At 43.7% G+C, this 13,302-nt stretch overlaps 1 protein-coding gene across 7 annotated transcripts in view; it reads right to left on the minus strand.

The window, feature by feature from the left end:
• Positions 1 to 13,302, minus strand: part of CTNND2 (catenin delta 2) — a 982,006-nt gene that overhangs the window by 388,673 nt on the left and 580,031 nt on the right. For all 7 annotated transcript variants that reach the window (XM_070056591.1, XM_070056587.1, XM_070056589.1 and 4 more), the window contains one exon: positions 2,929 to 3,123. In XM_070056591.1, coding sequence (XP_069912692.1) covers positions 2,929 to 3,123 — 195 coding nt within the window. The remainder of the gene's footprint in view (positions 1 to 2,928; positions 3,124 to 13,302) is intronic.

Consider the following 13,302-nt stretch of genomic DNA (forward strand, 5'->3'; position numbering starts at 1 on the left):
AAAACTGTAACATGAGCATCACAACAGCATCTCCTATGGGAGTCCCAAGGTTTAGTAAATACACTCAAAGCACCTAGAGCAGTGCTGTAAGCCCCCATCGTGTTTGAACAACCTTCTGCTCCTCACACGGGGCTTCCATGGCACCATCATTCACTCCCTAATTGTCTGAGGCATCTGACACTTGCCTTCACTCCCCAGTACTGACTCCTTAAAGGCAATCAGCTGGCATTCAATGCCCTGAAGTAGCACCTGGAACTTAACTGGAAGGGCCATAGCTACATTCTGTTCTTAGTGGCAGAGGTAACACTCCCTGCTCAGGTCACCTTAGCCAGCCATGGAGCTAAGAGCAGGTGCCTGGGTGTCTCATGTCTAACTGGCCCCCTAGGAACCTTCCTTTTCTCCCAGGGACTGAGGCATTCGCTGCAGTCCTGGAACTCTCTGAAGGATCTGCACCAGTGGCCTCCAGGGTGGCCGTATGTAACACAACGGGTGTGCCAGATGGCCCCCTGCCCCTGGGGGGAAGCAACCTTGGACTGTTTCTTTATGGCTCTTTTATATCTATTTTTAGTCTCACCTTTATTTTTTGTAATTCCCACCTTCATGTATATGTTATACTAGATATAACTGAACACCATCTATGTTTAGAATATATAAGTAAGGGATATATACACACACTAGAGGCATTTCCTCAAACGTGCAAGTTCTGATGGTTTCTGGCATCAGGAAAGCAGGAGGCTGTGAATACAATGAATGAAGAGCAGACCGGAGGACAGCCTGGGAAGGTGCAGGCAGAGACTGTGGCCTTATGCTTAGGCGCTCCTCCACCGTTGTCTTCCTGAGACTGTCCATGCACCTCTGGAAATCGTCACGGTACTGTGCAAGTCGGCATATTTCCCCCAGACTGCCCCAAGTGCAAAGGTGCAGGCTGGGATGGAGTCTTGGGCATCTGATGCCTCCGCCTAGCAGATCTCCCTGCTGTGCAGCTTCTAGGGAAAGCCCTGGGCAGACAGGTTCCCTGGATGCATGAGGCCAACACGTCAGCCTCTCCTCACAGGAGGGAGAAAAGCACACGTGTGTTCACCGAGCCCGCGTTTCCCTTGATGGCTCAGGGCAAGGGTTGGTGAGCTTTCTCGTAAGGGGTGGATAGGAATCGCTCCTGGTTTCACCAGCCCCATGTGCACACAAGGGCACAGTGCTCACTGCTGTGGTGCCTGGGCGGCCCCCAGGGGGCATCCGTGCATGGGCGTGGCTGTGCTCCAGTGATGACCCGTGCATTTCACATCAGCTTCACCTATCACAAAACAGTGTTCATCTTTTGATCCCACTGCCAACCACTTAATCAGGAAGTCATCACCTCTGGCTCAGGAGTGCTGTGAGAATGGGCAGCGGCCACTGGGCATGGCCCCGAGCTGCTGTTCACTGACCCCTGGCTCTGGGAAAAGACCGTTGTGTCTTCTGAAAGAGCAAACATCTTCCCCTTTCGTCAGTGTCACATAGCTGAATTAAGCTTCTTTTTCTTTTTGAAGCTAATTTTTCATTAAACCCCCAGAAGTTTATTACCAAGAGGCAATTCCAAGAGCATATGAATATGGAAGAGATAATCAACAAATCCCTTTTGTTGTCGGTGTTTATTCAAATTAGATATTAAGCATCATGAAGATTGCTATCTCCTCTTTTACAAGGGGTGCATGGAAATAAAATTAACTTACTTAATGATATGCAAAAACTAAAAATTCAGGTAGCACGGCTCCCAACAGGAGTGGCTCCAGCAGGCTGGAGGTGCGGGAACTCCTGACAGAAGAATAAATGGGATCCTTTATCATCTAAGCCAAATAGGCGCTATCAACTGTGGATGGCATTTATGGTGTCAACAAATAAAGAGTGTTTGTGCCTTCCTTCCCAGGATGCCGTGAAATACTGAAATATGAAGTTCAATGATCAACTATAAAAGCAGCTTAGCTCGCCTTGATTTCAAAACATGTAATTTAGTATGATAATGCAGCTTAACAAAATGGCTCCACTGTACTCAGCGGTCACTAGAGGTTACTGGAGTCCAAGGCCTTGGAGTTATGTGCACCACGAATGAACAGAGCGCCGGTTTCCCCACCCTGGAGCCCCTGCTGGGGACAACGCAGGCTTCTCTGCTCACTTAGCAATGTGAGGCTTTATTAGAGTTGCAATTCTCAGCGTGGTTTTAATCCTATGAGTTTTGGAATCAAGATCCTTATAAGTGTTCTCTAACAATGTAATCCTGATGTTTGACCGATTAATTTGCAGGTGGCCTCGTTTTCTGGAAAATGTTTATCTTGCTTCATGGGTGCTTGTATCCAATTCAAAATATACTTAATCCAGGACAACTACACAAATGATTGAACTACATGCAATTGCCAGTTTCCAATTTCAAACAATAATTTCATATGACTCAACCTGTTAGCGTGTCAAATATTCTAATTTGCCATCCAAAATGTGCTACATTTTCAGCCAACATTGCCAAACAGGTAGATCATGATACTAACACTACTCACCAGCATCAGGCACAAGCATTCTGTGTCCTATTGTGTAATGACTGCTTTCTTGGCCTATTTATATTCAGTAAATGAGTTAATAAAGATGCCTAAAACTTACTTAGTACCCTGTTTTTCTGCTTGACAAAATAAAACTACAACATCCACTGTACTTGTTTCCTTCATTATATACACAAGGAGCTAAACTGGTGTCACATTGTTTCTACTGTCGTCATCACTGACACCGATGTTGGAAGTGGCCACAGTGGTGGTGAGGAGAGTGGGGACACAGACACACACACACACACACACAGAGATGCAGACATAGACCTTTTGCTCTTATAGTGCTATTTAAGTCCCCATGGGGACAATGCGCCCTACCCCGCCCTGGGACAGGCCACTGAGTGGGGTCCTGAATACACACCTGTGCTCGTGCGGTAGGTGCCGGTGTGTGCTGGCGGCAGAGGGTCCCCTTGGCTCTGGCTGAGACTCCTCATAGGGGGCTTCTGATAGACGCGGTCTTCATAGATGGGGTCTATGTGGTGCTCTGGGGACTGCAGGGCTCGCAGCTCGGGCCCCAGGTGTCCATGCTGGCTGCTGTATGAGGCTCGAGACCCAGCTGAAACAGATGGACAAGGGGGATATTAAGGCCTGGCCAACATCAAAAGGACTTGCTTTCTGGAAGCCAAATTCAAATGTTTAAGGCGGGGGTGTGTGGAGGGGGTGCAAGTGTGCAAATCTACAGAAACCCAAATGAAAAACATGGAACAGCAGTTACAGGTCAAGCTTCTCAGCTTACTGCCTCACTCGGCACTGCCCATCCAAGCCGGATCACACCTTGACATGGTAATGTTTCTGACACAAATTCACACTGAGGGACCTAGCCCAACAGTTGGGACACTGCTAGGGACGCCCTCATTCCACACTGGACTGCCTGGTTTAAGCCGCAGCTCCAGTTCCATTAGGAGCTTCCTACCGATGTGCACCCTGGGAGGCAGTGGTGATGCCCTAAATGCTTGGGTCACTGCCACCCATGTGGGAAGCCTGGGTTGAGTTCCTACTTCCCAGCATCAGTCTGGCTAGACCCAGATATTGTGGGTATTTGGGGCTGGGGCGTCAACATGGGAATGGGAGCTCTGCCCGCCTCTCTCTCCTTCTATCAAATATATAAATAAATAAATACAATTAAAAAAAAATGTACAGCAGACAAGACCAGTGGCACAACACTTTTCTCACAGTCTGATGAATGTAACTGGATTCTTCACTAAAGGACCCAGGCAGTCACTGAATTCTAAAATCCTCTCATTATCCCAAGGTCTTTGCACCACAGATCGGACAACATAAATTATTGTAAATGATGAGCAAAGGAGTGAGCTGCAGTGGTAAAGGCATCTTGATGCTGTGTCTGGAAAGTGAATGAAAGTGTTCTCCATCAGCAGGTTTCTCTCCGCACAAAAGATGGACCAAAGCATTTGGCCTTAAACAGCCTACATCCCTGAGAGGGGACATCGAAGAAAAACGTTTGCAAGTTCTAAGTTCCTTTTCTCTGGCCCTCTCAATTGGGACATTTGCATGTAGTCAACCTCCCTCTGAGAAAGGCAGGTGTAGCTGTCACTACCTGGTTTAGTTTACAAATGGAGAATGCTGTCACTTGCTATTGTAGTGTTCACAGACTCTTACTGAGTCACTTCACTGCATAGGATGAGAACAGGTGTGTCTCTGGAGCAGTGCTGTGTGTCAGCAGAAACAAGGGGACTTCAGAAAGTCCATGAAGAATGGATTTAAATGGATTTATTTTTAGGGATCAGTATCGTGGCACGGGGGTTAAGTTGCTGCTTGTCTTGCTGGCATCTCACATCGGAGTGCTGGTTCAAATCCCAGGTGCTCTGCTTCTGATCCAGCTTCCTGCTAATGAGCCAAGGAAGGCAGAAGATAATTGAAGTGTTTCGGCTGCTGCCAAGCAGATGGAAGACCTTGATGGAGTTTCTGGCTCCCGACTTTGGCTTGGGCCACATCTGGCTGTTGTAGCCACTTGGGGAGTGACCCAACAGATGGAAAATCTCTCTCCCTCCTTCTCTCTTCCCCCTCCCTTCTGTGTGTGCGTGTGCGTGTGCGTGTGTGTTCTGTCTCTCCCTCTTTCTCTGCTGCTCTGCCTCTCAAATAAATATATAAACAATTCTTTAAAAATGTTTACTTTTGGTGCAGAAAAAAATTAAATCCATGTATGGGAGAGGATTTCAAGATGTTGACAGAAAAGTGGTATTATGAAAAACCCATGTAAGGATTTCAATTACTTTTCTCGGCAAAATAAAGTTCTCTTTTAATTCCATTTTTCCATGAACTTTTTGAAGTCCCCTTATAGACACTGTGAGGGTTTTGAGGGTGAGCAGACTTACAGGAAATAAACCAGTGAGTGAGAGCTACTATTGAGAGGAATAATCTCCTCTGGGCATGGGATGGATGTGGGACAGAGGAAGGAGGCACCTACCCATGGTAAATACAAGCACAAAGAAGCAGCGCAAGACACTGCAGCTGATTCTGAAAGGACTCCACACTTAAACATGCCAATCATAGACCCACATAGCACACTGAGATGGAGTCGCCCACTGCCTTTCAACCTCCATCCCAGGCTAAAGCAAGAGGTTATTGAAATTCCTTGACTGTAGCAGTGTCTCTGGACAACTTCAGCTCATTCTGCAGGTCTGGGGCCTCCATCTGGGGCCCTGTTCAAGCCAAAGCCCTCAAACGTCCATTTATAGTGTTGCTTTTGCAGGAACAGCTGAACCAAGCATTTTAACTTTCTCATCTAGTAGACCGAGGGAAACGCCATTCAAAGGTTTGGGAATCATCGAGGGACAAATGTTTTACTGATATATGAGTGCAAGGCTGCTTTAAATCTAAATGAATGAAAGCATCATTCTGCGTGATCAGGGCAGGGGTCTATGAATTCCATGTTATTAAATCACTGAATGTTTTGAGGAAGAGGGCAGGCAAGTTCCTATGTTTCCCTTTGCTGGTAATTAAATAATTTCCAATTTAGACAGTGCTGAGATGAATGATAGATTTGAAATAACTGTTTTGCATAATTAGGTTCATTGCATCTGATTTAACAAATGCCAACATCACACTGAATATTATCTCAACCTTATATTTTCCAGGAATATATTGAAGTACTTTATGCCTTGAGTTGCCACTGTCAATTCTTACTCCCAAAGGGTTTGATTACATTGCTAGGGATTAAAAAAGTGCCAAAAAAAAAAAAAAACCCAAGGAAGCAATTATTATCTAACTGTTGCATAGCTAGCTAAAAGCTCTACATTACTGGCAGATTTAGAGTTGTAACTTTACCACTATTCCTCTACTATAAGATTAAAAAAAAAGTTCAGTGGTGAATGAGGGGACCAGCAAACTCTTAATTGGTGATCTCAGGGTATGTCAAAAATAATCCTCTATTACATTCAACAGGATGGGAAACAATATGTACGAGCTACCTACCCAACAGACAGTGAATATCCAGAATATATCAGTAACTTAAAAAAATCTCAACAACAATAACAAACATCCAATCCAGTTAGAAAATGGGTGAAGGAGCTTATCAGGATGCTCTCAAAGAAGATGAACAGAGAGCCAGCAAACACATGGAGGCATGCTCAGCATCACCAGCCATCAGGGGATGTGAATCAAAACCACAATGAGAAATCATCTCACCCCTGTCATCACAGCTGAAATTCGAAACCGAGTGACAAACGTTGGTGAGAGTGTGTATAAAGGGGAACACTTATGCACTGTAAATGTAAGTTAGTGAAGCCACTGTGGAAAACAGTGTGCAGATTTCTTAGAACGCTAGAAATAGACTTGCCATATGATCCAGCAATTCCACTACTGGGTATATTCTGGAAAAACTTGGACACAATGTATCAAAGAGACACCTGCACAACCGTGTTTATAGACAGCAGCACTATTTGCAATGGCAAAAATATGAAATCAGCCAAGGTGTTCAGCATCAGATGAATGGATAAGGAAAAAAGAATGCAATTCTACCATTTGTAACAAAATAAATGCAACTGGAAGTCATCATGTTGAGTGGTATAAGCCAGACACAGAAAGACAAATACACATGTTCTCTGTTATATGTAGGAGCTAAAATTAGGCAAAAAAGAAAGAAATCCAATGTGTGTCAGTACTGCTGCAAATAAAGTTTTTTTTAATTTTAAAAAAATTTTTTATTTATTTATTTTTTTACAGGCAGAGTGGACAGTGAGAGAGACAGAGAGAAAGGTCTTCCTTTACCATTGGTTCACCCTCCAATGGCCGCTGCAGCCTGCGCGCTGCGGCCGGCTCATCGTGCTAATCCGAAGCCAGGAGCCAGGTGCTTATTCTGGTCTCCCATGTGGGTGTAGGGCCCAAGCACTTGGGCCATCCTCCACTGCACTCCTGGGCCACAGCAGAAAGCTGGACTGGAAGAGGGGCAACCAGGACAGAATCTGGCGCCCCGACTGGGACTAGAACCTGGGGTGCTGGTGCCACAGGTGGAGGATTAGCCTATTGAGCTGCGGTGCCGGCCGCAAATAAAGTTTTTTCAATCTTTGTTTTCTGCCTTTGTCAAATGAATGGTTAAGAATGTTATACTATTATCCTTTTAATGATATGTGTTTGCTTTAAAATTCACTGTATGTCTGAAGTGATCATCTTTCCATTTAATTATTGTTTATTTATAGCCTCAGTCTACATTCCCACTAACCTACGGTCATTTACTTTTACTTGTTAACTTTTTATTTGGTGGAGTATCAAGCCCTTGGCGTAGTGTAAATTACAAATATGTTATCTCAGTAACTGAAATAAAGAAGGAAAGGGAGAGGGAAGGAGGGTGAGGGGGAAAGAAAAAAGGAGGGATGGTGGAAGGGACACCATTTTGTTCCTAGAATTAAATCTATAAACTATACTGAATCTGTTAGAAATTAAAATAATTAAAAACAAAAACAAGTTTGCTGAAAATATAATAAAATCCACCAGTACCCCAAAATTCTCTTATTATAAGCATTTACTTGGCATTTAGAATTTTTTAAAATTTTTAATTTTAATTTTTAATGAATTTTTAACATATTCAGTGTAGTTTGCAGATGCAATTCTAAGAACATAAAAATATTCCCTTCCTCCTCCTCTCCTTCCTCTGCCTCCTACTCTCCTCTCTTCTTCCTTTCTTTTTTTAGTTTTTGAGATAACATTTTAAATTTACATTACAGTAAAAAGGCTTAATACTCCATCAAATAAAAAGTTTAACAAGCAAAAAGGAAAAAGATGCTAGTTTAGTGGGAATATAGTTAACAGCTACAAACAGTCATTGAATGGAAAGATGACCATTTCACCCATATACAGTACGTTTTAAAGTAATCACAGGTCATTAACACTACAGTGGTATAATATTCTTACCCACTGCTTTGACAAAGGTATAAAACAAAGTTTTATAAAACTGCATTTGCAGCAATACTGGTAACACACAGACATTTCTTTCTGTTTGTTTGTTTCTTAAAGTTTATCTCCCACTTATAAGGGAAAACATGTGGTATTTGTTTTAAGGGTCTGGCTTATTCCAGCCATGGTGTCCTCCAGTTATGTCTATTTTGCTGCATATGGCAGAATTTCATTCTTCATAGCTGAACAATATCCCGTTGTGTATATATACCATGTATTCTTTATCTATTCATCTGATGACGGACACTGGCTGATTGTGAGGAAATTTTTATTGTACCATAAATCAAGTTCATGAACAAAAGTCATATATAGGCAAGGATCAAGAACCTTCAAAGTTGGCTGTAGATACCAAATTTTCTGATATTCATAAAAATATAACAATAAAATTATTAAATAATTGAATAGCATTCCACATATTTTTCTAGTAGCATGCTTTTGGTGAAACTACACAGTCCTAGGGTTTCATGGTGAGAACACTGGCGTAGAAGAGATGCATACTCAGCACCGGGCACAGCACTGAGTGAGATCAGGCTTTTGAAAAGGAGAAGGGTTCCCACTGCTCCTTGTCCATTGTGATCAACTCTTAGCTGTTCATGGGTGGGCACAATTATTGCAAAATGCAACAGAGAGAACTAAGCAAGGAATCAGAGGTCAAAAGTGCTGCTGCTGGAATCCGTGCTCTACCACCCCTTGCCCAAGAAAGAACTGTATTAACAAGGCCTGTTTGGTTTTGAAAAATAAATTCTCATATAACATCTTATGAGAACATGTTCCAAAATTTCATCAGTTGGTGCATATATTTGCTGATTCAATGGCAACATACTTTCCTTTGGTAGGAATTTTCTTTTACCACTATGATCTATTCAACAGTGAGTGACAAGCATCATGTTAGATTCAAAACACACCTTGTGAGCACTTGTTTGTTTTTTGATGCATTTTAATTTTCATTCCTTAAAATATGAGTAATTATTAAATCATAGTTTATTCCCCAAATAGTCATTGGGGGTGAGGGTGGGGATCTGTTAAAGATGCTGACTTCTAAGTACAACACTCAGGAAATTCTGATTTACTTGTTCAGAGCAGGGTACAGGAAATTCTGATTTACTTGTTCAGAGTACAGCTATGCATGTACTTTCTAATTTGAGAGAGGTAGAAATACAGGGGGAGAGCTAGACAATAGAGCTCCCATCTGCTGGTTCACTCCTCTTTGTCAGGAATTAGAACTACATTACTAAAACAAGAAGAAATCCTAGAGATCCCATTACAGATGTCAAGGCCAGGTGTTCTAGTCAATCACGTTGGTAAAGAATTCTGGGAACTTGCCCTTGACCACGCTCAAAGCTAGAACTGTACTGCAGCAACGGGCAATGAAAACATAGATGAGGCCAAGGAGAAAAGAGGAAGCGGATGCCACAGGCTAGACCAACACATCCGGTTCCCCAGGCTAGACCAACACATCCAGTTCCTCAGGACTGCAGACACACAGCAGTCAGGTGCAATGCATACGTGCACAGAGCATTTCATAACTAATTTCCGGAACAGTTCCTCCATCACCTAGCGCTGACATTTCAGCGCTAGCAGGTGACTCTGCTCTTCTATGTCTCCTTCTTGCATGACAAGGTTAGCATCTAGAGAGTGCAAATACTGGCATTTTCTATCTATAGCAGACTTCTGAAAATGGGCCCAAAGACTCACGTCTGAAACATCAGTGCATGGCTCACAGGCTGAAGCGAGTTTGTGATTCACAAGCGCTAAGGGTGTTAGAATGCTATGAAGTGAGAATGTTGTGGCGCTCAAGACAAAGTCCCCACCCTTGAAAAGAAGTTATTACCTTCAGACATGTGGAGATAAACGTACTAAAACAAAATGAAGTAGGGTGGGGGAAAGAGACAAAATATCGGTGCTCAAGAAAGGTCTATTTAACTATCTGCTATTTTAACGAAGAGCCACAGTGGAGGAAGAGCAAAGTGTTTCTGACAGAGGGAACTAGCAGTGATGGCAAAGCCCCACACAGAGCAGTCATTTCAGAAGTTTTAATAAGGTCTATTTAATCCAAATTGTGTGTTCTTTTTTAAAAAAGCATTAGTAATAGTTTATGAACTCTTTAACTTCATACTATAATTTACTCTAATAACTGAATAGATTTCTTCTTAATTCCAACTTTCCCAATCACAGTTGGGAGACCACACAAAATCACCTGCCAAGAAATTTACAACTCAAGATTCAGCTCCAGCTACTTGGGTTTGTTTGTTTGTTGATGCACTTTAATATTCAGTCCTTAAAATATAATTAATTATTAACTCTTAGTTTATTCCCCAAATAGTCACGGGGGACAAGGGGAATCTGTTGAAGATGCTGACTTCTAAGTACAACATCCAGGAAATTCTGATTTACTCAGAGTAGGGTTCAGCCATGTGTCGCTCCCCCTCTTCGTGGAGGAACGACACAGGACCCTGTGCTGTTCTTTTGTCTGCTCGGCCCTTCCCGGGTTTGCTGCTGGTTCTTCCCGGGTTGGCAGCCGTCCCTTCCACCTCCGTGGAAGGGCGGTGCCCCCTGCCACTTTCCCCACTTCCTCGGGGGAGTGGCACACCGCCGGCTGGCTCTCTTGGGGGCTGCTCAGGTGTTCCCCTTAGATGTTCCTGGTGCATGTTGTCTCTCTCCTCCTTTATAGTCCTCTTCCACCAATCCCAACTCTGCTACCCACACGCCGAGTACGCTGCTCTCCTCCAATCAGGAGCAGGATCAGCTCCTGCAGGTCATCACTCAAGTTGGCGAGAGGCAGCTGCGTAGAAGCTGTTTACTCCTCTCCCAGCGCCATATTGTGGGAGAGCAGATGCATAGAATAAGTCTTAATTCGAGTAACTTAGTCTAGTCCGAGTTGCTCCCCACAGCCATGCATGTACTTTTTAATTTGAGAGGCAGAAATACAGGGAGAAAGGCAGACAATAGAGCTCCCATCTGCTGGTTCACTCCTCAAATGTTCACCATGGCCTACGGGGGCTGAAGGTAGGAACCAGGATCTCAATCCAAGCCTTCCAGGTGGGTGGCAGGAACTGAACCACCTGAACCATGACTCTGCCTCTCAGGATATGCAATAGCAGAAGTTGGAATCATGAGCCTTAGCCTGAACTTGAACTCAGACCCTCCAACATGGGACATGGGCATCCTGGTAGGTGGTTTAATGGTTGGAACAAAGCCAGTCCTAGCAATGCACATTTAATGAGTACCCCAGACCTCTTGATTCTAATGCAGGATCACTTTAGCCATCGTGATCTGGATAAAGCAGAAACAGAGGAGACAGGCCTATTGAAACCCTCAATTTGTCACTTCTTGCTATATTCAAGCAATACCATTTATTTCCATGCTTTAGTATCATGCTGATTACCTTACTAAATGAAACAAAACTGTTCCATTTTGTTTTTCATTGGGCTTCATCCGTATCCTTTTATTTCTATATGTGATGACCTATGATGATGATCTATGTATTACCATTTAACTGGTATCTTCAAATTTGGCTCCCAGCTTCAAATATTTATTTGCAAAGAAATGAGAGGAGAAAAGGGGTGAAAATAATATAGTCATGAGGCCAGAGCTAGTAGACTGAATGTACTAATGGGCAGCTTGCAGAGATAGCATCTTTCGTTTTTTAAGAACATTTATTTATTTGAAAGTCAGTGTCTGAGACAGAGAGACAGAGAGACAGAGAGACAGAGAGAGAGAGAGAGAGAGAGAGAATCTTCTGTCTGGTAGTTCACTCCCCAGATAGCAACAGCAGCCAGGACTGAGCCAGGCAGAAACAGAGTTTCATCCGAGTCTCCCACATGGGTGCAGGAGCCCAAACACTTGGGCCATCTTCTGCTTTTCCCAGGCCTTTAGCAGGGAGCTGGACTGGAAGTGGGGCAGCTGGGATATGAACCAGTGCCCGTATGGGATGACAGCATTGCAGGCAGCTTTACCCAATGTGCCACATTGCCAGTCTCAGTTCTTTGAGTTTTGAGATAAAGAACTATCTCAGAAGGGAAAGCTTTAAATTTCTGGGGCTATAAAGGAAAAGTCCAATACAATCCAGAAATTCAGGTTTTTAAGCAGTTGTGTAGGGGTAGGCCTTTGGTGTAGTAAGATGCCACTGGGATGCTCATATCCCACATCAGAGCGCCTGGGTTCAAGTCCCAGCTCCACTTCCAATTCCATCTCCTGCTAAGGCACATTCCAGGAGGCAGCAGGCCATGGCTCAGGTAGCTGGGTCCCTGCCATCCCTGAGAGAAACCTGGATTGTGTACCTGGCTCCAAGCTTTGCTGTGGTTTGACCTGATTGTTGTGGGCATTTGGGGGTGAACTAGTGGATGGGAGATCTCTGCCAGTCTCTCTCTTTCTCTGCCTTTTAACTAAAACAATTTTTTAATAAAGTTGTACAATTTATACATTGTTATTTATTGCTGGAATTCCATTTTTCAAGGCTAAAAGTGATCTTTTATAGAGAAGAATTGAAACAGAAGCAGAGTTCTCCATTTCAAACCTCCACAACTATTTTCCATCCTACACCTCCAGACTTCAAAGAGCTGTATTTTATTTTTTTAAGGATTTATTTTATTTTACTTATTTCAAAGACAGAGTTATAGAGGTAGAGGTAGAGAGAGAAAGAGAGGTCTTCTATCAGCTGGTTCACTCCCCAGATGGCTGCAATGGCTGGAGCTGAGTTGATCCAAAGTCAGAAGCCAGGAGCTTCTTCTGGGTCTCTACATGGACGCAGGGGCCCAAGGACTTGGGCCGTCTTCCACTGCTTTCCCAGGCCATTGCAGAGAGCTGGATTGGAAGTAGAGCAGCTGGGACTAGAACCAGTACCCATATGGGATGCCAGTGCTGCAGGCCAGGGCTTTAACCCACTGCACACCAACGCCGGCCCCCGAAGGGCTATATTTTCTGCTGACAGGCCAGCACCACTGAGCAGCATGGCCGGGCAGCATGGCCTGCACAGGCATTCACCCCCCACTGACGGCTGTGGAAATAGTTATTCTGTGGGATCTGAACTTGTTAAAAAGCCAGGATTGATAGCTCTTATGGTTAAACAACATGGAAAAGCATGATTGCAGCATGTGCCCACTTGCAGAAGCTACAAATAACTAACACGATTTTGGTTACTATTACCATCTCAAAACTGTATACTAGGTTAACTGATGAGAGATGCAAACCCTGAGATCTGGGGGTTATCTCATCAGAATAAAACTATCTCAAAGGAAAGCACATTTAGAAAGCTGCACTTTATACTGTTGTTTTGGCAACATATACAAGGAGGTGGCCACACCCATACTCTTTTTTTGAAATCCAT

This window comes from Oryctolagus cuniculus, chromosome 14 (assembly GCF_964237555.1).
Source record: "Oryctolagus cuniculus chromosome 14, mOryCun1.1, whole genome shotgun sequence".
NCBI classification, from domain to species: domain Eukaryota; kingdom Metazoa; phylum Chordata; class Mammalia; order Lagomorpha; family Leporidae; genus Oryctolagus; species Oryctolagus cuniculus.